Genomic DNA, 23,186 nt, shown 5'->3' with positions numbered 1-23,186 from the left:
CCATGCCCAATCTCTGCATTCCAACTCTGTCCTCCATCCTTTCAGAGACTGTAGCAATATGGTGCTGGTGAGAGATGTTTCAGTGCATTTGATTTATTTATTTTTTTTTGCCATATATTATGTACACCTTTCCACAGGGACAATTAGGCAAGTCCATTAATGCTAAATGATCTCATGCAAAACAAATGTTACATAGCTGCAATCATTTTGTTTTTGATGCAAAAAAATTTCTGACATTCTGAATGTAGTCAGGCAAAACATCATGGGGTATCTACTCTTTCATGCCTCAGACTTTTTGTTTTAAATTAGCTTCTATTTTTTCCCCTAACTTTCTCTGGGCCTTTTATAATCGATGCTAATCTGTGCCCATACCAATTCATTTAGGCCCCACTACTTATACACATTCCCTTCTTTCCCCCATCCTCAAAAGCCCTTATTTGATCTGCCCATCTCTATTAATTCTTGTCCTGTATCTTTCTCCTGCTTTTTGTGGATAAACTCCTTGAAATCATCTAAAACAGATACACCTACTTCTGTTCATTTCACTCTCTTCTCAACTCTCTACAATTTACTTTGCAGTTTCATCAGTAAACCAAAACTATTCTTACCAAAGTACCAATGGTCTCTTAATCACCAAATTTAATCAGTCCTCATCCTAAACCTCTGACACTGACAACCACGCTTTTCTCTCTGAAAATCTCTTTTCTTATGTTTTTGGGACACTACTTTCTTCTGGTTCTTCTTTTACCTGTTTGATTATTTCTCAATCTCCGTCTGCACCTTCATTCAGATAACACAAGTACCTCATAGGGACATTTATAGTGCTCTGGCTAGGATCTCTTCTCTTCTCCTGATATACTACTTAATGACCACATGTTCTGTAGAAATCCTGAACTCATTATCTTTTATTCCAAACCCTTTCCCTTTCTCTTGTACCATTGAAGATCAGACCACCATACTCCTTTCAAGCTCTTATTCTTTCAAACTGTGTTATCCTTGACTCTTTACTCTTAATCTCCACCCCATCTCCAATCTGGTGCAAAGGTCTGTTGATTTTATCTTTCTAATATTTCTTGAATATACTTCCTCTTCTCTGATAGTGAACTATCTTATTAAAGGTGAGGAATCATTTCCTCATGTATGAACTATTGCAATAGCCTGCTGGGTTACCTGCTTGCCACTAGTCTCAACCCATTCCAATCCATCTTCTGCTGAGCTCTCAAAGTTATTTTCCTGAATTGAAGTTCAGTCATGTTTCCTACCCCACTTTAAACTCCAGAAGCTTCCTATCATCTCCAGCATCTAAAAAATAAAATCCTCTGACATTTAAAGGTCTTTGTAACTGAGCCTCTCTCTACCCCACCTTAATAGTTTTATTACATCCTTGCAGTACCCCAATCATACTCTTCAATTCAATGTCGCTGATCTTTCTGCTTTTCCGTCTTCTAGCTCTAAGTATTTTAAATGGCATGGAATGTTTTCTATCTTCATCTCCATCTACTGACTCCAGACTTAGTAATTTATCCACTATACTACCTAGCTGCAAGTCACTTATTCCCATTTTGCCTCAGTTCCTCATCTGTAAAATGGGACATACTGGAAAAGGAAATGACAAATAACTCCAATATCTTTGCCAAGAAAACCTCATGGACAAAACAGGGGTCGTGTAGAGTTGAACATGACTTGCCAAAACCACCAACATTTACAACGACAAAAATGTTGATTCACTTTTCAAAATTTTTTTAAAGTATTCTGTTATAAACAAAATCAATCTCAACCAACAAAATAATACATTAAAAGTTAACAAAATTATGAGAACTTAACTTTTCGAAATGTTATATAATGATTTCACCATATTATTCATGATATCATGTGATATGAAGAGGTTAGACTGGACAAATACCCTATAATCAAGAAATCTTGTCTACTGCCAAACAGTATTCACAAAGCACTATAAAAAATAATGGCAGGGAATCTATCTTAGTCACTGGTCACGAGTTGAGCAAGGAAGGAATAAGAGATACATAATTTGAGTGTTGCACTGCTTATCATGGAAAGTTAAAAAACTTGAAGAAAAACTTATGGTCTGGGAAGGGATATTTGGGTCATAGCTGGAAGGGACCTTTGAAATCAGCTAGTTCCAAGAGCCTTATTTTAGATATGAACTAAATGAGGCTCACAGAAGTTAGAATTAAAAAGGCATAGCCAGAGAATGACAGGGAAAGGTAATACAGAATGTTGGAGGGGATGTGGGAAAACAGGGACACTGATACATTGTTGGTGGAACTGTGAATACATCCAGCCATTCTGGAGAGCAATTTGGAACTATGCTCAAAAAGTTATCAAACTGTGCATACCTTTTGACCCAGCAGTGTTGCTACTGGGTTTGTATCCCAGAGAGATCTTAAAGAAGGGAAAGGGACCTGTATGTGCAAGAATGTGGCAGCCCTCTTTATGGTGGCCAGAAACTGGAAACTATGTGACTATGTGGATGCCCATCAATTGGAGATTGGCTGAATAGATTGTGGTATATGAATATTATGGAATATTATTGTTCTGTGGGAAATGACCCACAGGATGATTTCAGAAAGGCCTGGAGAGACTTACATGAACTGGTGCTGAGTGAGATAAGCAGGACCAGGAGATCATTATGTACTTCAACAACAATACTGTATGATAGTCGGTTCTGATGGATATGGCCCTCTCCGGCAATGGGATGAACCAAATCAGTTCCAATAGAGCAGTAATGAACTGAACCAGCTACACTCAGTGAAAGAACTCCAGGAGATGACTATGAACTACTACATAGAATTTCCAATCCCTCTAATTTTGTCCACTTGCATTTTGGATTTCCTTCACAGGCTAAATGTACACTAATTCAAAGTCCAATTCTTTTTGTTCAGCAAAACCACTGTTTGGTCATGTGGTATTTAATTTATACTCTAATATATTTAACATGTATTGGTCGACCTGCCATCTGTGGGGAGGGGAGAGATTGGAACAAAGGTTTAGCAACTGTCAATGTTGTAAAATTACCCATGCAAATATCTGGTAAATAAAAACTATTAATAAAAAAATAAAAAATAAAAAAAGAAGAAGGCACAGCCAGGATCCTCTTGACTCCAGGTTCATCATTTTTCCTTTCATCCATCCCATCAAAAGGGCACATAATCTTAGTTAATATAGAGTTTTTTGTGAGATAAATGACTGTACTTGAGTAGAAAGAAGGCCCCACAGATTTCTGGATGAGAGTAGTGGGAAGTAAAGGGACTGTTGATTTTTTGTGATGTATGTAATGTATCAGATGAAATCACCCCACCTGTGGGAGTTCATTCATTTACTCTTGGGAGATATCCAAGAGTTAAGTTTGATTTTTAGAAGTGCTAGAGATGTTTTCTTCATGTCTTTGTCCAAAATAGAAAAAAAGGTGCCTGCAGCAAGTTGTGGAATACAGCACCTTTCTAGTGGCTTAAATTTCAGAAATTTCAGATTTTCAGACTGGAAATGACTTTAAGGATCATCAGGTTTATGCTTCTAGTTTTACTGATGAAAAAACTAATATCCAGAGAAGCTAAGAATATGCCAAGTAGAGAATATGTGGATCAGGTTTATGCTTCTAGTTTTGCTAATGAAAAAACTAATATCTAGAGAGGCTAAGAATACGCCAAGTAGAGAATATGTGGATCAGGGTACAAAGACTCCATCTATTAAAGCAAAGATCCACAGGGCATATCTAAATAAATAATAGTGTGGTGGATATGGCAATCATGAATTTTGTCATTCTAAAATCTCTGGAAGTTTTAGTGTTAAATAGCAGAAGAGATCGAGGTGTGAGGCAAAGAGCTGAAAAATGCAGCTTTGCTCCAGGTTTAAGAGCATGTAGGCACAGCCTCTATTTCAGAGGTGAATATTAATGTTTCAGTTGACTTGACTCCTGTTTAAGTTCTGTCAATTCTTAACCTCTCACTTTTCTTGCCCACCTCAAACAAATGCCCCACATTTCAGTCTGCATTTATACACTCAAGGGCTTACATAAACTTTTAAAGGCTGAAGCTTGGAGTCTGACTGCATGTTGTCTAGTTTGCCAGTAAATTTGAAACAGGGCTTAACTATCACAGCATGACATTGAAAATTCAGGAACTCTCTTGTGTAATCACTTTATTTTGATTTAAAAAAAAGTTGCAAGAAAACAGGCTGTCCTAGTTTTGTTTTCAAGTCCTGGAATTTTTCAACAATAATACTTCTAAATTGTAGTGTTTCCCAAATCTTCTCCTCCCATACTCATCTCCCCCAGAAAACAACCCTAGTCTGTGTCTATTTCTAAAACAAACATTTCTTTTACCACAAGTTCAGTGGTATAGATCCTATGTGCTTGGAGTTATTTTGGGAAGTGCTCTTTACTGATTCTGCTGGGTTGGTTTGGCTGTGCTGAGTTTCTCAATCCTCTGTTCCCTTGTCCAAATGGATAAAGAGCAGTTTTGCCTCCCACTCCATTTCCTGATGTTCACAAAAAAAAAGGCAATTGCTCTCCTCTCCAAATTTCCCCTTTAGACAATTTTAGCAGAAAATGCACAACTTCTTCCTTTCCTTCCTAATTCTCTTTTAATCTGAACTGTTAGGCAATCTTTCCCATTGATCCATTAGACCTACCAAGGGTATGGGTGCCCATTTCTGCAGGGGAAGGAATGCCGTAAGGAGTGACAATATATACCTGAACCAGGGTGGTACAGATTTCTGACAAGCTCCTGGAGAACCACTTGTGGAGAGAGGGGATTTAGGAGGAGTTTCAATGTTCAATGATCACATCCTCTCCGCTTCTCCCGGGAATGTTTTCAGTGCTCTGAAGAATCTGGTCAAGGGTTATGTGTTCATCCCCTCCAGCCCTCTCTGTGAGACTATCTCTTGCTCTCAGGGAGGATCTAGCCAGGCAGGCCTCATATCAAAAGCTGCCTGAGCTAGCTCCTCAGCCTGTCTACCTGACTTAGGTCGCTGCGTCTGTATCTGTTATCTCTCTGCTAGTGTCTATTTGTCCATCCCTCTCCTCCCCCTCTTCCCTTCCGTTCCTTTTCCTGCTTCCCTCTTTCCTTCCTCCATTCCTCCAATTCTCTTTTGCCTTCTCCCGCACCCCCGCAGTGATCTAGCTTCCCCCTTCCCCCCATATCTCCAGTTCCCCCTGCCCTCCCGCAGGCTCTCTGCAGGGCCGGGAGAGCTGGACGGCTTACCAGCTGCGGTGAGGCCCAGCAGGAGCAGTAGGGTGGGGAGCGAAGCGACCACAGCTTCGGACATGACTGCGAGTCGATTGCGCTGGTCTATGGGGGAGAAGCAAGAACCTCCCCTGCAACCTGGCGGCGTGGATGAAATTGCGGGGGGTGGAGGGGGCGGTGTTTGGCTGTCCCTCACAGAAATCCTGGATTCTTTTCCGCAGCCCACTCCTGATCGTGACCCCCCAGTCGCTGCCACTGGTGGAGGCAAGGCAGACACTGCGTGGAGGGAGGGCCCCTTGCGGGGTGGGAAGAGCCTTGGCAAAGACCCAGTTTGTAGTCCCCCGGAAAAGCACCAGGGGCTGGCCGGCTGGCTGCCTCTGCTCCCCGTAGCTTCCTTTGGCTCATAGAGGTCGCCAAGCGCCTCCTTTCTCAGGACCCCAGGGAAGACAGAAAGCTTGGGGGCTGGTCCCTTACACCTCCTCCCAGTGGGGAACTGGGAACTGCCCTTTTTTTTTTTTTTTTTTTTAGCTCTTCCCTTTTGGTTTTGCTTTGATCTCTGGAGGACAGTGGAGCTGGAGTAACTGAGGGGGCCCTGTCCAATCCTTACTTCCGGTGGCTAAGAGAATGAATCCAGTTTCAGCTGTTATTGTGACCCACGGTTCTAAATTAATGAACCCAACAGAGGAAAACATTCCATTAAGAGGTAAAAAACAGAACCAAAACATATTAGAACTACGAAGCTCACATTCAATGTTATTCAATTTAGGTTCAAGCCTAGGTGCTGGGAATAAAGGACAAAGAAATAGTTATACTCCTGCCCTCAAAGAACTTTCATTCTACTGAGAGATCAGAGATAGAGACTTTGGAGATTCCTTCATTTTACAGATTCAATTACATTCAATAGATCTTTAGACTACCTATTGTGTGCAAAATACCGTGCTGGGTACAGACATGGAAAGTTCTAGCGGTAAAGTCGATACTATTTTTGCCATATTTTCTCTATATTGTATTTTGCATAATTAAGTTTCATCTCCTGTAGGTCTGACAAATTATTGGAGTCTCATAACTCTAGAACCAAATCTCATACAAGGGGTCTTCTGGATGGATTTCAGGGGAAATATATGATTCAATATGAGTTAGGGTTTTAAGAAAATATTTTCACTAAATTTTGATTTCTTTTAAAAATCTTATATATTTTATTTTATTCACCAAATTGTGAAAAGGGATACATAAAAAGTTTAAGAGCTGCTCTAGGACATCTCATTCCAATGAAGAATATCTTTCTTTTCACACAAATAAAGTCAGATCTAAACAATTGGAAGCTAATATAATAAGAATGAAAACTCTATTTAAATTAATTTGTTTATTCAGTGCCATGCCAATCAAATGAGTAACAATTATTTTATAGAGCTAGAAAAAAATAACAGAATTTATTATTTATTAAATAACAAGAATAAAAGGTCAGGAATATACAGGGAATTAATGAAAAAAAAAAAAAGTAAAGGAAAATTGCCCATCCACACTGAGCCGGACAATCATTAAAACTATTTAGTACTAGCTAAGAAATAGACTGGTGAATCAGTGGAATAGATAAGGTGCACAAGACACAGTAGTAAATGACTATAGTATTTAATTTTTGATAAACTGGAGGATTTCGGCTTCTTGGATAAGAATTCACTATTTGACAAAATCTGCTTGGGAAACCTGGAAAATAATATGGCAGAAACTAGGCATAGATTAACATCTCACACTGTATATCAAAATAAGATCAAAATGGATACATGATTTAGACATAAAGGGTGACACCATAAGAAAATTAGGAGAGCAAGGAATAGTTTACCTGTCAGATATATGGAGAAGGGAAGAATTTATGATCAAACAAGAGCTAGAGAACAATATGAAATGCAAAAGATACTTTTGGTTACAATAAATGTAAAAGTTTTGCACAAGCACAACCAATATAACCAAGGTTAGAAGGGAAGCAAAAGCTGGGAAACAATTTTTTGGTAGCCAGTGTTTCTGATAAATGTCTCATTCTTAAATAGATAAAGAACTATGTCAAGTTTATAAGAACTTAAGCCCTTCTTCAATTGATAAATGGTCAAAGGATATGAACAGAGTTTTTAGATGAAGAAATTAAATTTTTCTATAGTCATATGAAAAAATGCTCTGAATCACTGTTGATTAGAGAAATACAAATTAAAATAGCTGTGAGGAACTATCTCATACCTATCAGATTCATTAATATGATAGAAAAGGAAAATGGTAAATGTTGGAGAAGGTGTGGGAAACTTGGGACATGATTTATTGGTGGAGTTGTGAATTGATGTGAGTATTCTGGAAAGCAATTTGGAACTCTGCCCAATGGGCTATAAAACTGTCGATATGTTTTGATCCAGTAATAACACTACTAGGTCTCTATTCCAAAGAGATCATAAATGAGGGACAAGGACCCACATGAACAAAAATACTTATAGAGGTTCTTTTTGTGGTAGCAAAGAACTGGAAAATGAAAGCATGCCCATCAACTGAGAAATGGCTGAACAAGGAATGATGAGCAAGCAGATTTGAGAAAATCTTGCAAAAACTTATATGAACTTATGTTGACTGAAATGAGAAGAACCAGGAGAACATTGCACACAGTAATAAGAATATTGTATTATGATCAACTATGATAGATTTTGTTCTTCTCAGCAATATATATCCAAGATAGTTCCTAAAGATGTGATAGAAATTATATCCAGAGGAAAAAACTATTCAATTTGAATGAAGGCTGAAGCATACCATTTTCACTTTTTTTTGGTGTTTTTTTTATTGTTTGTTTTTGGTTTTTGGTTTTTTCTTTATCATGCTTTTTTCCTCCACTTTTTTTTCCTGATTTTTCTTTCACAATATGTCTAATGTGGAAATATGTTTAACATGATTGTAGATGTATAACCTGCATCAAATTACTTGCTGTCTTGGGGAGGGAAAAAAATTGGAACTCAAGATCTATGTTGAAAATGATCTTTACATGTAATTGGAAAAAAATCAAATAGTATTAAGTGCAAAAAAAGAATATCTTTCATACCTCTCTGTTCCTTTTTGTTTCTCTTCCAAATTGCCAGCAACATAGTAAATATAAGATCTACCTCCTTTTGTGAACCTTTACTTTTGAATTTCATCTGTCTCTCAATTGGCAATGGATTTGTCAACCTTATTATTTACATGTTTTAATAGCTCACTCTGTGTCCCTTTAATGTTTGACCTTGCTAGCTATGCAACCAAAGTTAATTACTTATTTACATTTGTAAATAATATATTCAAATGATTATTGTCTCTTACTGGCAACACTCTCCCATAATTAGATTTACAGAGGCATTACTTTCTTTTAAAAATTATTTATTTATACCATTTAAAAAAGTTTTGAGTTGCAAATTCTCTTTTTCCCTCCCACATTCTTTCGTCCTATTGAGAAGGTAAACAATATATCAATTATACATACAAAACATACAAAACATATTTCCAAATTAGTCATTTTATATATAAAAAGCAAGAAAAATAAGGTAAGAAATACTTAAATTTTTCAGAGTTCATCAATTCTCTCTCTGGAGGTAGATAGCATCTTTTGATCATGAGTCCTTTGGAAATGTCTTGGATTGTTGTATTGTTCATAGTAGCCAAGTCTTTCACAGTTGATCATCATTACAATATTGCTGGTATCATGAACAATGATTTTTTAGTTCTCATTTCATTTTGCATACATTCAAATAGGTCTTGCTGAATTTTTCTGAAACTACCCTTCTTCTCATTTCTTATAGAACAATAGCGAGTGCTATCTGTAACATATACTATATGTTAATATATACTAATATATATATATAACATATATAGCTATATTGTAACATCACAATGTTAGCATTTGTTTAGTCATTCCCCAATTGATATACATCCTCTCAATTTCCAATTCTTTGCCACTACAAAAAGAACGGTTATAAATATTTTTGTACCTATACATCCTTTTCTTTTTCTTTTTTTTTAATGTCTTGGGTTACAAATCCAGTAGTAGTGTTAATGGATCAATGGGTATTCATAGTTCTATAGACCACTGGGTCTAGTTCTAAATTGTTCCCCAGAATTTTTGGACCAGTTCACTACTCCACCAACAATTTATTAAAGTATTCCTCTTATTTTCTGACATTTGACATTTCTAATAGGTATGAGTTGGTACCTCATAGTTGTTTTAATTTACATTTTTCAAATCAATAGTGATTTATAGCATTTTTCACATTATTGTAAATAATTTTGATTTCTTCTTCAGAAAACAGTTTGTTCATATCCTTTAATTATTCTCAATTGGAGAATAGCTCTTATTTTTATAAATTTGACTCAGTTCTAGATTTGATATATATATTTAGATATAGTAGATATTTATATATTATTTGTATGTATTTGGAACATATTCAGAGAAACTTGCTATAATTTTTTTTTATATCACTTCATTATCTATGTTTTCTGTTAGCAAAATGTAATTTCTCTGATGATCACTTTTAATTAGACCTATTTTTGGTTTTGTTTTGTTTGAGATCATGATTACAACTCCTGCCTTTTAAAAAAAATTTCAGGTGAAGCATATTAGATTTTATTCCAACCCTTTATTTTACTCTATATGTGTCTTTGTTTCAAGTGTGCCCCTTGTAAACAATATCTTATTGGATTCTGGTTTCTAATCTAATCTGCTATCTGCTTCTATTTTATGAATGAACTCATTCCATTCTTATTCAGTTATGACTGTTATATATTCCTCTTCATTCAATTTTCTTTTATTTCTTTTTATTTTTATTATTATTTTTTTAAATTTCTTTTTTTTATTTCTTTTTATTTTTATTTTTATCTTTTTTTTAAATTTCTTTTTATTTTTTTCCTCTCTCCTCAAAAGTCTATTTTGCTTCTATCCATTGCCTATCTTAATTTGCCCTCCCATTTTCATTCACACTATTTGTTCTTTATTTCCTTTTTTCCCTTCTTTTCCTCAACTGGGTAAGTTGTATTTCTATACCGGAGTTTGTATGTTATTCTTGCTTTGAGCCAATTCTGATAAGAATGAAATTTAAGCTTTGCCTGAAACCCCTGTCCCCTTCCCCTCCATTGTAAAAGTCTTCCTCGAATGCCTTCTTTATGTGAGAAAATTTTCCTCATTTCCCCTTCTCTTCCCCCTCCTCCAAGTGCATTCCCCTCTCTTACCTCAACTTTTCTTTCTTTCTTTTTTTTTTTTTGGTGACTATCCTCCCATAATAGACTCAAATTCACCCATGTACTCTATCTATGAAACTCCTTTTAACTGACTTAACAATGATAAAATTCTCAGTAGTTACATGTATCATTTTCCCATATAGGAATGTAAATAGTTTAACTTTATTATGATTACTCTTTCATGTTTACCTTTTTATTCCCTTGATTCTTCTTTTTGAATAGAAAATTTTCTTTTCAGCTCGTCTTTTAATCAGAAATGACTGAAAATCCTTTATTTCATTAATCTATTTTATTTTTGTTCTGAAGAATCACATTCAATTCTGCAGGGTAGGTTCTTAGTTCTAATTCTAGTTCCTTTGTCTCCTGGATTATCATATTCTCACCCCTCTGCTCCTTTAACATAAAAGCTACTAAATCTAATGTTATCCTGACTATGGCTCCATGATATTTGAATTGTTTCTGGCTGCTTGAAGTATTTTCTCTTTGGCTTGGGAGCTCTGGAATTTAGCTATAATATCCATAGGATTTCTCATTTTGTTATCTCTTTCAGGAGGTGATCATTGCATTCATTAAATGTCTATTTTGTCCTCTGGATCAAAGATTTCAGGATAATTTTCCTTGATAACATTTTTTTTTTTTTTTTTTTTTTTTTTTTTTTTTTTGCAATATGGTATCTAGACTCTGGTTTTGTTTTTTTTTTTTTTATTGTGGTTGTTAGATATTTTATTTGTCCTTATTTGTCTATTTTCCAGATCGGTTCTAATGAAATATTTCACACTTTCTTAAATTTTTTTATTTGAGTTTTTTAAAAAATTGTTGTTGTTGTTGTTGTTTTTTTTGATGTCTCATGGAGTCATTAACTTTCATTTGCCCAATGTTATTTTTAAAGATGTTATTTTCCCCAATGAAAATTTTTAACTCTTTCCCCATTTGGCCAATTTTGCTTTATAGGAAGTTCCTTTTTTAAACTGAAAATTGAATGTAAACCCATCTTTTGGAGAATAGCTGAATAAGTTATAGTATATGAATGTAATGGAATATTATTATTTTATAAGGAATGATTAGCAAACTAATTTCAGAAAAGCTTGAAAGACTTACCTGAACTGATACTAAATGAAGTGAACAGAACCAAGAGAACTTTGTATATGGTAACAACCAGATTATGTGATGATCAATTGTAATGGACTTGCTCTTTTCAGCAGTGAGGTGATGCAAGGTAATTTCTATACACTTGTGATGGAAAGTGCTATCTGTATCCAGAGAGAGAACCATGGAGACTGAAGGTGAATCAGAGCATAGTATTTTCACCTTTTTGTTGTTCTTTTGCTTATTTTTTTTCTCTCTTGAGTTATTTATTTATTGAAATATGTTCACTGTACACCAAGGTCAGGTCAAAATGGCTTCATGACCTAGGAATAAAGAATGAGATTATAAATAAATTAGAATAACATATGATAGTTTACCTCTCAGACTTGTGGAAGAGGAAGGAATTCATGACCAAAGAAGAACTAGAGATCATTATTGATCACAAAATAGAAAGCTTTGATTATATCAAATTGAAAAGCTTTTGTACAAACAAAATCTGTGCAGATAAGATTAGAAGGGAAACAATAAACTGGGAAAACATTTTTACAGTCAAAGGTTCAGATAAAGGCCTCATTTCCAAAATATATAGAGAATTGACACTAATATATAAGAAATCAAGCCAATCTCCAATTGATAAATGGTCAAAGGATATGAACAGACAATTCTCAGATAAAGAAATTGAAACTATTTCTCCAAAATCATTGCTCCAAATCATTAATAATCAGAGAAATGCAAATTAAGACAGCTCTGAGATACCATTCCACACCTGTCAGATTGGCTAGAATGACAGGGAAAGGTAATGCAGAATGTTGGAGGGGATGTGGGAAAACAGGGACACTGATACATTGTTGGTGGAACTGCGAATACATCCAGCCATTCTGGAGAGCAATTTGGAACTATGCTCAAAAAGTTATCAAACTATGCATACCCTTTGATCCAGTAGCGTTGCTACTGGGTTTGTATCCCAAAGAGATCTTAAAGAAGGGAAAGGCACCTGTATGTGCAAGAATGTTTGTGGCAGCCCTCTTTGTGGTGGTCAGAAACTGGAAACTATGTGGATGCCCGTCAATTGGAGATTGGCTGAATAAATTGTAATATATGAATATTATGGAATATTATTGTTCTGTAAGAAATGACCAACAGGCCTGGAGAGACTTACATGAACTGATGCTGAGTGAAATGAGCAGGACCAGGAAATCATTATATACTTCAACAACAATACTGTATGATGATCACTTCTGATGGATGTGGCCATTTTCAACAATGAGATGAACCAAATCAGTTCCAATAGAGCAGTAATGAACTGAACCAGCTACACCCAGCAAAAAAACTCTGGGAGATGACTATGAACCTCTCCATAGAATTTCCAATCCCTCTAATTTTGTCTGCCTGCATTTTGGATTTCCTTCACAGGCTAAATGTACACTATTTCAAAGTCCAATTCTTTTTGTTCAGCAAAACAACTGTTTGTACATGTATACATATATTGTATTTAATTTATACTCTAACATATTTTACAGGTATTGGTTGACCTGCCATCTGGGGGAGAGGGAAGGAGGGGAAAAATTGGAACAAATGGTTTGGCAATTGTCAATGTTGTAAAATTACCCATGCAAATATCTGGTAAATAAAAACTATTAAAAAAAAAAAGAAAGAAATATGTTTAGAAGAATTGTTTATGTTTAACCTATATTGGATTGCTTGCTCTTCTGGGAAGGGGGAAAAGGTTTTGCAAAGATTAATGTTGAAAACTATCTTTGCATGTATTTGGAAAAATAAAATACTGTTTTAAAAACAAGTTTCTTCTTTAGTGAATTTATATGCCTCTTTGATCATTATATCAAATTTATTTTTAAGTTCGTATTTTCTTCAATATTTTTTGTGTCTCTTTTATCAAATTCTATTTTCCTTTTTTTTTTTTTTTGAAAGAGGAACATTTGTTTTATTTATTTATTTTTGATTATACATGTACATTTTTTTTTAAAAATACACATTTCTTTATGAATCACATTGGGAGAGAAAAAGCAGAACAAAAGAGAAAAACCACAAAAGTAAAAAAACAAACCCTGAAGAAAGAGAAAAAAAAAGCATGTATTGATTTATGTTCAGTCTCCATAGTTCTCTCTTTTGATGAAGTTGGTATCTTTTATCCAAAGTTTTTTTGGGATTGCCTTTGATTACTGAACTTCTGAGAAGAGCCAAGTCTTTCCTAGTTGATCACTATACAATCTTATGCTATACAATGTATTCCTAGTTCTGCTTGTTTTCCTCAGCATTAGTTTGTGTAAATCTTTCCAGGATTTTCTAAAATCAGTTTGTTCATTAATATTCCATTACTTTCATATACTACAACTTATTCAGCCATTCCCCAGTTGATGGGAATCTACTCAGTTTCCAATTCCTTGCCACTACAAAAAGCATTGCTACAAACATTTTTACACATGTGGGTCCTTTTTCTTTCTTTATGATTTCTTTGGGCTCCGGACCCAGTAGTAACACTGCTGGATCAAAGGGTATGCACAGTTCTATGGCCCATTGGACATAACTCCAAATTGTTCTTCAGCATGCTTGGATCATTTCACAACTCCACCAACAATATATTAATGTTCCCACATTCCCCCCCCCCCAACATCTGTCATTATCTTTTCCTGTCATCTTAGTCAATTTGAAAGGAGTGAGGTGATACCTCATAGCTCTTTTAATTTGCATTACATTATTTTTACCCTTTGATTATACATAGCTTTAATTTTTTCTTATGAAAGTTGTCTGTTCATATCCTTGTATTCTTAGAAATCTGATATAATTCTTTATATAATTTTAGAAATGAGGTCTTTATCAGAAACACTGGCTGTAAAAAATTTTCCCCTATTTTGTGCTTCCCTTTTAATCTTGTTTATGTTGGTTTTGTGTGTGCAAAACCTTTTTAATTTAATGCAATCAAGTTGTCCATTTTGCATTTTATAATTTTCTTCAGTTCTTTGGTTATAAAGTCCTCCCTTCTCTGATAGGCAAACTATCCTTTGCTCTCTTAATTTGCTTATGGTATTATCCTTTATACCCAAATCATGTACCCATTCTGACCTTTTTTTTTGGTATGGGGTATGAGATGTAGATCTATGCTGAATTTTTGACACATTGTTTTATAGATATCCCAGCAATTTTTGTAAAATAGTGAGTTTTTGTCCCAGAAGCTGGAGTTTGGAAGTTTAATCAAATACTAGATTACTATGAGTCATTGATTATTGTGTCATGTGTATCTAACCTATTCCATTAATCCATATTCTATTTTTTTAGCCAGTACCAAATGGTTTTGATGACTACTGCTTTGTAATAGAGTTTTAGGTCTAGTACTGATAGACTTCTGTCCTTTGTATTTTTGTTTTTATTAATTCCTTTGATATTCTTGACTTTTTGTTCTTCCAGATGAATTTTGTTATTATTTTTTTCTACCTCTATAAACTACTATTTTGGCAGTTGGATTGATATGGAACCAAACAAGTAGACCAATTTAGGTAGAATTGTCATTTTTATTATTTTAGCTCAACCTACTCATGAGCAGCTGATATTTTCCCAATTGTTTAGATCTAACTTTATTTTTATAAGAAGTATTTTGTAATTGTGTGTATGTAATTTTTGGGTTGTCAGGTAGACACCCAAATTTTGTTTATAATTATTTTAAATGGAATTTTAACTTTCTATTTCTTACTACTAGTCTTTGTCAGTAATATATAGAAATGCTGATGATTTGTGTAGGTTTATGTCCTGCAATTTTGCTAAAGCTGTTATTTGTTTCAAGTAGGTTTTTGGAGGATTTTGGAGGATTCTCTAGGTATATCATCATATCATCTGCAAAGAGTGATAGCTTTATCTCGTCATTTTCCATTCTACTTTTTTTTTCTTTTCTTATTGTTAAACACACAATTTCTAGTACAATTTTGAATAATAGAGGTGATAATAGGCACCTTTGTTTCATCCCTAATATTATTATTGCAAATAATGCATATTAATTGTTTTAGATAGATGTTGCTTATTATTTTAAGGCAAAAACCCTTTTTTCTTATGCTCTCTGGTATTTCTAATAGGAAAAAGTGCTGTATTTTGTCAAAAGCTTTTTCTACATATAAGGTGTTAATTCTATTTTCATAATTTTCTTCTATCACTCCCATTTCTTTTTGCAAGTTTCCCTCCACTATTCTTATCTTTTTCTTTAACTCTTCCAGGAATTCTTGTGGGCTTGGGTCAATCAGTATTTTTCTCTGAGGTCTGTTTGGCAGCTGTTTTCACACTATTATCATCTGGATTTTTGTCTTGGTCTTCCCTGCCATCACAGTAGCTTTTTATGATCCATTTTTATTATTGTTTGCTCACTTTTTTGGTTTTGATATTGCTTCATTATCTATGTTGCCCTTTAGCAAGCTATATTCCTTATTTCATTTATTTATTTATATTAAATTTATTTTAACAATTTATTTATATTTATTTATTTCATTTCTTTATATTAAATTTATTCCTTATTTCTTTTAATTAAATCAATTTTTGCTTTTGCTTGATCTGAGATCAAGATGGCTATCCATGCTTTTTTGACTTCATCTTAAGCGTAGTAGTTTCTGCTCCAGCCTTTTACCTTTACTCTGTATGTATTGCCCTTCTTCAAATGTGTTTCCTGTAAACAACATATTGCAAGATTCTGACTTTTAATCCAGTCTGCTATCTGCCTCCACTTTATGAGGGAGTTTACCCCATTCACATTTATGGCTAAAATTACTAATTCTCTATTTCCTGCCATCTTGTTAACCCCAGATTATGCTTTTCTCTTTTCTTTTCCCCTTATGCCCCTCCCCAGTATTAAACTTGTGAGCATCACTTGCCTCATTCAGCCCTCCCTCTTTAGGATCCCTCCCCTTACCTTAGAGTCCCTCCCCTTTTTAAAAACCTTTTCTTTACAATTTTTGTATTTCTTTCTATTTAGCTTACTCTTTCCCTTTTCACTCCCACTTTTCAATGAGGTGGGAAAAGTTTCTCTGTAAATCAAATGTCTAATATTTTTCTCTTTAAGCCATTTCTGATAAGAGTAAGATATGCTCATCCCCCTCCCTTCTTTTGCTCAGATATAATAGGTTTCCTTTGCCTCTTTGTGAGATGTAGTAGCTCCACTTTTACCTTTTTCTGGTATAATTTCCTTTTCACCTCTAGCTTCTTTTTTATATTATAACAGTAAAACCAAATTATATATGTATTCTTTATGTATACTCATAACAGAAATATAGTTCCCAAGATTTCTTTTTACCTTTTTATGTTTCTTTTGAGTCCTATATTTGGAGGTCAAATTTTTTGTTTAATTCCGGTTTTTTCATCAGAAATAGATGGAATTCACTTACTTCATTGAATGACTATTTTCTTCCCTGGGAAAAAATGCTCATTTTGGCTGGGTAAGTTATTCTTGGCTGTATACCAAGTTCCTTAGCCTTTTGGAATATCAGATTCCTGGCCCTTCAATCATTTAATGTGGACACTGCTAGATCCTGAGTAATCCTTATTGTGGCTCTTCTGTGTTTGAACTATTTTTTTCTAGCTGCTTATAGTATTTTTTTCCTTGGTCTGATAGTTCTGGAATTTAGCCACAATATTTCTTGGAGTTTTAATTTTGGGATCTCTTTCAGTAGGTAATTGATGAATTCTTTCAATATATATTTTACCCTGTTTCTATAATATCTGGGCAGTTTTCTTTGATGATTTCATGAAAAATAGTGTCTAGGCTCTTTTTTTCATCATAATTTTCAGGAAGTCCAATAATCCTTAGATTATCTCTCCTAGATCTATTTTCCAGGTCTGTTGTTTTCCCAAGTAGGTATTTAACATTTTTTTTTCTATTTTTTTCTTTTTTTTTTTTTTTTGGTTTTACTTGACTGATTCTTGATGTCTACTTGAGTCATTCATTTCTATTTGTTCAATTCTAATTTTTAATGAATTATTTTCTTCATTTACTTATTTCTTTTTGTAATTGTCCAATTGAGTTTTTAAATGAGTTGTTTTGTTCTATGGATTTTTTTTCCATATTGCCAATTTTATTTTTTAGAGAGCTATTTTCTTTTTCTCATTCACTAATTTTTTATTTCTTTGATTTCTTTATCCAGTTTATCTTTTAATGAGTAGGATGACTTATCCAGACTCTCTTGCAAAGCTTCCCTTTCCTTTCCCCATTTTTCTTCTAGCTCTCTTCTAAGAGCCTTTTTAATTTCTTCTATGAGAGCCTTGTGTGGTGGGGACCAGATCATATCCCTTTTTGGGATATGATCTGCTTTTAGTTTTCTCAGGATTTCAAGTCTGCTCTCTATCAGTATAGAAGCTATCTATAGTTAGAGCTCACTTTAACTTTTTACTCATTTAAGCAAAAAACAAAACAAAACAAACAAAACAAAACAAAACAAAACAAAACTGTTGTTTGCTTTTGGGGCAGTGTGGTGTTACCAAGCTTCCTCTATAGACAACAGGAAGTAGCAGCAAAGCAGCAGTGGGACAGCAATGGCTGTACTGGGATCAGCAGTTGCACTCTGAGAGTGAGCTGAGTCACTCCGGGTGCTGGATAGGTATGGCCAGGTCCCAAGAGACCCTAGCTTTTCAGGGTTATAGTCTTTAGCCCCTGTGTTCATAGTTTCTCTGTTGATCTACTGCTTTGCTGCCAGAGCAAAGTAGTCAATACTATGGTAAATTTCTCCCTGCAAAATTTTCATCAGGTGAGACCACACCCTGCACCCCTCCAGTCTGCTCAGTATGAGCTGCCTTCCATGCTTTCAATGCTAACTTGTGCCTGGCCTAACTGCCCCTGCCCCTGCCCACAGGCAAATTGGTGAATTTTGAGAATATCTTCTGTTAGTAATGTGTTGTACTCCCAATATTCATAGATTTTGACAATCAAGCACTAATTCCGAGGCCTTTCATAAAAGTAGTCTGAAGGTAAGGAAGAACTTAGACGTGTGTGTCCTCTCTGCCATCTTGGCTCAGCACCCCTCCCCCCCCTTTGCTCATTTTTTTAGCCTACTTCTTTACTTTGAACTTTATGTTAAAGTCGGGCTCTGCTCACCTGGGGTATTCCAAGCTTCATTTTTTTTCATGCTGCTATTTTCAGAGCTAGCGCTGAAAAGCTAGATCCTCCTCTTTCTCTTCCTTCTCTTCCTCCTCCTCTTCCTTTTCCATGTGTAGGCACCAGACCTCTACTTGGAACTCCACCATGGAGTTATAAACTTCTCTTGTCTACCTCTTGTTTTTTTAGGCTAGAAAAATATCTTGCCCCATTTTATTGTTATTAGTGGTTCTGTTGCTCTAAAATTTTATTTGAGGAAAATTTTAAACTTGTTCAGAGGGGAATGTTGGGAGAATTCCACTACATTTTTGGTCAGTCATTTTTTAGTCATGTCTGACTCTTTGTGGTCCCATTTGAGGGTTTTTTTTTTTGGGGGGGGAAGAAAAATAGATATAGGACTAGTTTGACATTTCCTTCCTTGGAGCATTTTACAGATGAGGAAACTGAGGCAAAAAGGTGTTTGAGGTCAGATTTGATATTAGGAAGATAAGTTTTTTGGATTCAAGGCCTTGTCTCTATCCACTAAGCTACCTAGTAGCTAAGTAGCTGCCCTTAATCTGACATCTTGAATCTGCTTCCCAGAGCAGCATTATTTCCTAAAGATTGGTGGTTGATATTTTGAATAATCTATGATTGGATCTTATTCTTATGCTTTATTATGGCATGGTGGTGATTCTGAGTTCTCAATAGTTGTGGTTTGGCACATTTCAGGTCTTAACAAATTGTGGCAGATTTTATCAAGCTAGAAATTCTTTAAATTCTGACCTAGTGATGCATTATGGATCTAATTAATTTCAAAAAAAAAAAATAAACAGCAGAGACATGGCCACTCAGTGATGAAATTTTTGACTAAGGCAATCTATAAAATGTATAAAAACATAGGTACCTTTTGCTACCTCCATAATTGTGGCGACAGTTGTGGAGATAGCACAAGGAAAGAGATTCAAGACAAGAAAAGTTAAAAGAAGATGGATTTCTTCTTCAAATGATAACTCATAAATTCTTTCACTTCCTTTTTCTTAACTCTGGAAATATATGTGATATCATTGATTCAGGTTGCCTCCCAACAATTCAGGTTGCAGACTGGAATCCACCTGTGTCTATATCCAGTGAGAATCTTATCCCTTAGCTTTCTAAGAGTTTGTCCTAGGGATCTTTTTCATAGTAAACATTAAGCCACCATATAAATATTTATTATTATAGTTAGACTAATATGGTAAGTAGTACTAATGCTTAGACTTCTTAATTCTGACTAAGACAGCATGCTATAAGTGGAGGCCTCTGTGTAATGACACTTGGTTATTAAATCCCATGCCATTTGAGAGCAACAGTGCCATAATATTAAGAGCAGTGAATTGAAATCAGATAATCTGATTTTATATCATAGCTCTGGAACTTCTTATTGTGTAATCATTGGCAAATTGGTGTAGTATATAGAGCAATAAATTTGAAATAAGGAATACCTGATCTACTTCAAATCAAACATTAGTATTTAATCCTGGACAAGTCAATTAACTTTTTCTGGCTCCAACTTCCTTGTGGGTAAAATGAGGATAATAATAGCACCTATCTCATAGGATTGCTGTGAGATCAAATGAAATAAAAAATATAAAGTGCTTTGTGAATCTGAAAGCATCATATAAATACTATCTATTAATTAATCTTTCAACTTCCCCATCTATAAAATGGAGAAATACTTATAATGCTTAGCTGAAAATAGGTTATAAGGAGCAAATGGAATATTGGATATAAAGTGCTTTTAAAATACTTAAGGGCCATATACAGCTGGGTAGTGAACAGCTTGGTAGCCCAGTAGATAGAGTGCTGAACTTGGAGTCAGGAACACTGGAGCTCAAATGGAGCCTCAAACACTTCTTAGCTGTTATGACCTTGGGCAAGTGACTTAATCTGTTTGCCTTCCATTCCTCATTTGTAAAATGGGGATAATAAAACATCTATCTTCCAGAATTTCTGTGAGAATCAAGTAAAATATAATTTTAAAGTGTTTTGTAAAACTTTGTGTACTAGTAACTCATATATATGTGTCTGACTGTCTATCTGTCTATATATCTATCTGTATGTATCAGCAACTACGATTATTATAGTGATAGGAACAGAATTTCACTAATTTAGGAAATTTCTAGGTGAGGAAACTCTCAATATAAGCCAGCATCTCTACCAATTATAATCTTTTAAAAAATCTTTTTTTAAAAACGGTAATTTTTTTTCCCATTTATATGTAAAGACAGCTTTTAACATTTTTAAAAATAAAATTTGGGTTCTAAATTTTTTCTTTCTTTCCCTTCTTATCCGTGCTCCCTAAAAAGGTAAGCAGTTTGATATATATTATATATGTACAATCACATAAAACATAGCTCCATATTAATCATATTAGGAAAGAAGAAACAATGAGAAAAAAACCCACAAGAAAAACAAATTGAAAATAATATGCTTAGATCTGTATTATAACTCTGTCAAGTCTTTTTATAAATGTAGGTAGCATTTTCTATCATGAGTCCTTTGAAACTGCCTTGGATCATTATATTTTTGAGAAGAGCTAAGTCAGTCACAGTTGATCACTGTACAATATTGCTGTTACTGTATACAATATTCTCCTGGTTCTGTTTGCTTCATTTGCATCAGGTCATGCAAATCTTTCCAAGTTTTTCTGAAATTTGCCTGCTCATCATTTTTATAGCACAATACTATTCCATTACAATAATTTTCTGTAACTTTTTAAAAATGACATTTTTATAACTTGTGCAACTTATAATTTTGAGTACCTTTAGTATGGAGAGGTTGAATAACTTGGCTGGAGTTACATAGGCACCATGGTCAGAGGCATAATAATTTAGGACTTTTCAGTTTTGGGACCGGCTCTCTATTCATACTCTATGCTCTCTCACCACAACTAATATTCCAGATTTAAATTCTATGATTTTAATTGTAGAAGGTCAATCAAAGGATATTCTACCTAATGAAATAAGAAGTAGAAAAGAAGTAGAAGAAGAAGTTGAGACCTTGAAAAGTTTGGACATGTTCCTTTGATCCATTCTTGACTCAGTGGAGCAACTTGGGGCAAGAACTAACTAAAGATTATTGTGGTAGGAGCCAACCTTTTGTGAAAGACCTGAAATCTATCCCTGATCACCTTACATATATGCCCTTCACAAAAGGCCGGCTCCTCCAAAAAAGTTTAAGATTATTTCTAGTAGAGCAACAGAACTAAGAGGCCTCAGTGTTGGTTGTTAAAGATTTTTCACTTCTCAAAAATGGAAAAAATAAACAGAAACAGAAACCAAAACCCAACAATAACAACTGATATCTGAATATTCCATCAAACAGATTAATTTGAATATTGGAGAGTATTAGATTTTAAAAATGAAATGTTTTCTTAAAAACAGCACTGAAGAACAAAACAACCAATTAAACTTGCTTTGTATTTCCATTTAAATGAAATTATTTTAATACCCAAAGAAAGGCAGCTTAGGTGTAGGAAATTGAAGTCTTAGTGTCAATACTGTTTCTATGACTGGATAAACTACCAAATCACATGTCCCAGGAAATTCTAAGACTTTAAGATATAAAACAATTGTTGAAAATCATTGCTTAAAGGAGTTTCTGTCCATTGATGAAGTCCCAAATCCCATAAAGTTTCATAATGTCCCAGTAACTCTCCATGAATTCTCAAAAAGATTTTTTGTCCATTTGTTTTCATTTACTTTCTCTTTGAAATAGGTTGTACTCCATTTTTATAGTTAATACTTATCTTAATTTCTCAGCATTTCATAAAGATCTTTCCAAATTTCTTCATATCACTCCTTTATTTCATTATAGTATTCCATTATATTAAGGCAACACCATTTAACCATTCCCCCATGTTACAATTTTATTTTCATATAGAAGCACATTGATATAGACCCAGTATCAACATAGGTACAATGTTGAATAAATAAGGATCCTTCAGCATCTATATAAGGACAATTGTAAATAACATTGTAAAAAAATAACTTTAGAATCCAAAAACTATTTATAAAACACTTTCAGATAATGATTAGATCTTCACTAATCACTTTCATCATTAAGGTCCCATATTATTTTTCCACAGTATAAACTTTCTCACAAATGTGATAATTTATTTATTAATTTTAAAAAAGAATGTCATGTAGGTAATTTAACAAAATTAAATATCTGACATTTTAAATTATAATCACTTAGTTCTTATGTTAATCCACTAGGGGGAGCAACACAATATTCTTGTTTGTATTCTGGGAATTATGGGGATATGTGTGTGTACACGTGTGTGTATATTATGTTTAATGAAAACTAGTAAACATATGGCTTTTGAAAGAAATTTCTTGCTCAGTGAAATATATATGGATCCAACAAAAGTGAGTTCTTATATAAATTGAGAATATAATTTTTAACAGTAATTCTAAAAAAATTTTTTTAATACAAATAAAACATACAAGCATGTATTTGTAAAAGATAGAATTGAATTACTAATAGAAACTTGGATTAGACCAAATTCAACCTCTTATTCATCCACATGAGAAGAATTGAAGAGGAATGCAGACAGCTGC

The 23,186-nt window shown here is 34.2% G+C and overlaps 1 protein-coding gene across 2 annotated transcripts in view; it reads right to left on the bottom strand.

Moving 5' to 3' along the window:
• LOC141562947 (CD302 antigen) overlaps positions 1-23,186 on the bottom strand; it is a 180,514-nt gene that overhangs the window by 41,281 nt on the left and 116,047 nt on the right. The window contains exon 1 of one of the 2 annotated variants that reach the window (XM_074303319.1): positions 5,223-5,809. The exons of the other annotated variant lie outside the window; for it this stretch is intronic. Coding sequence (XP_074159420.1) covers positions 5,223-5,286 — 64 coding nt within the window. The 5' untranslated portion in view covers positions 5,287-5,809. Of the gene's footprint in view, positions 1-5,222; positions 5,810-23,186 lie in introns of those variants that run through there. 2 annotated transcript variants of the gene reach the window in all.

The sequence above is a fragment of the Sminthopsis crassicaudata genome, chromosome 3, assembly GCF_048593235.1.
Source record: "Sminthopsis crassicaudata isolate SCR6 chromosome 3, ASM4859323v1, whole genome shotgun sequence".
In the NCBI taxonomy this organism is placed as follows: Eukaryota; Metazoa; Chordata; class Mammalia; order Dasyuromorphia; family Dasyuridae; genus Sminthopsis; species Sminthopsis crassicaudata.
Note: the sequence above shows the minus strand (reverse complement) of the source record. Positions and strands in the feature narration are given on the sequence as shown.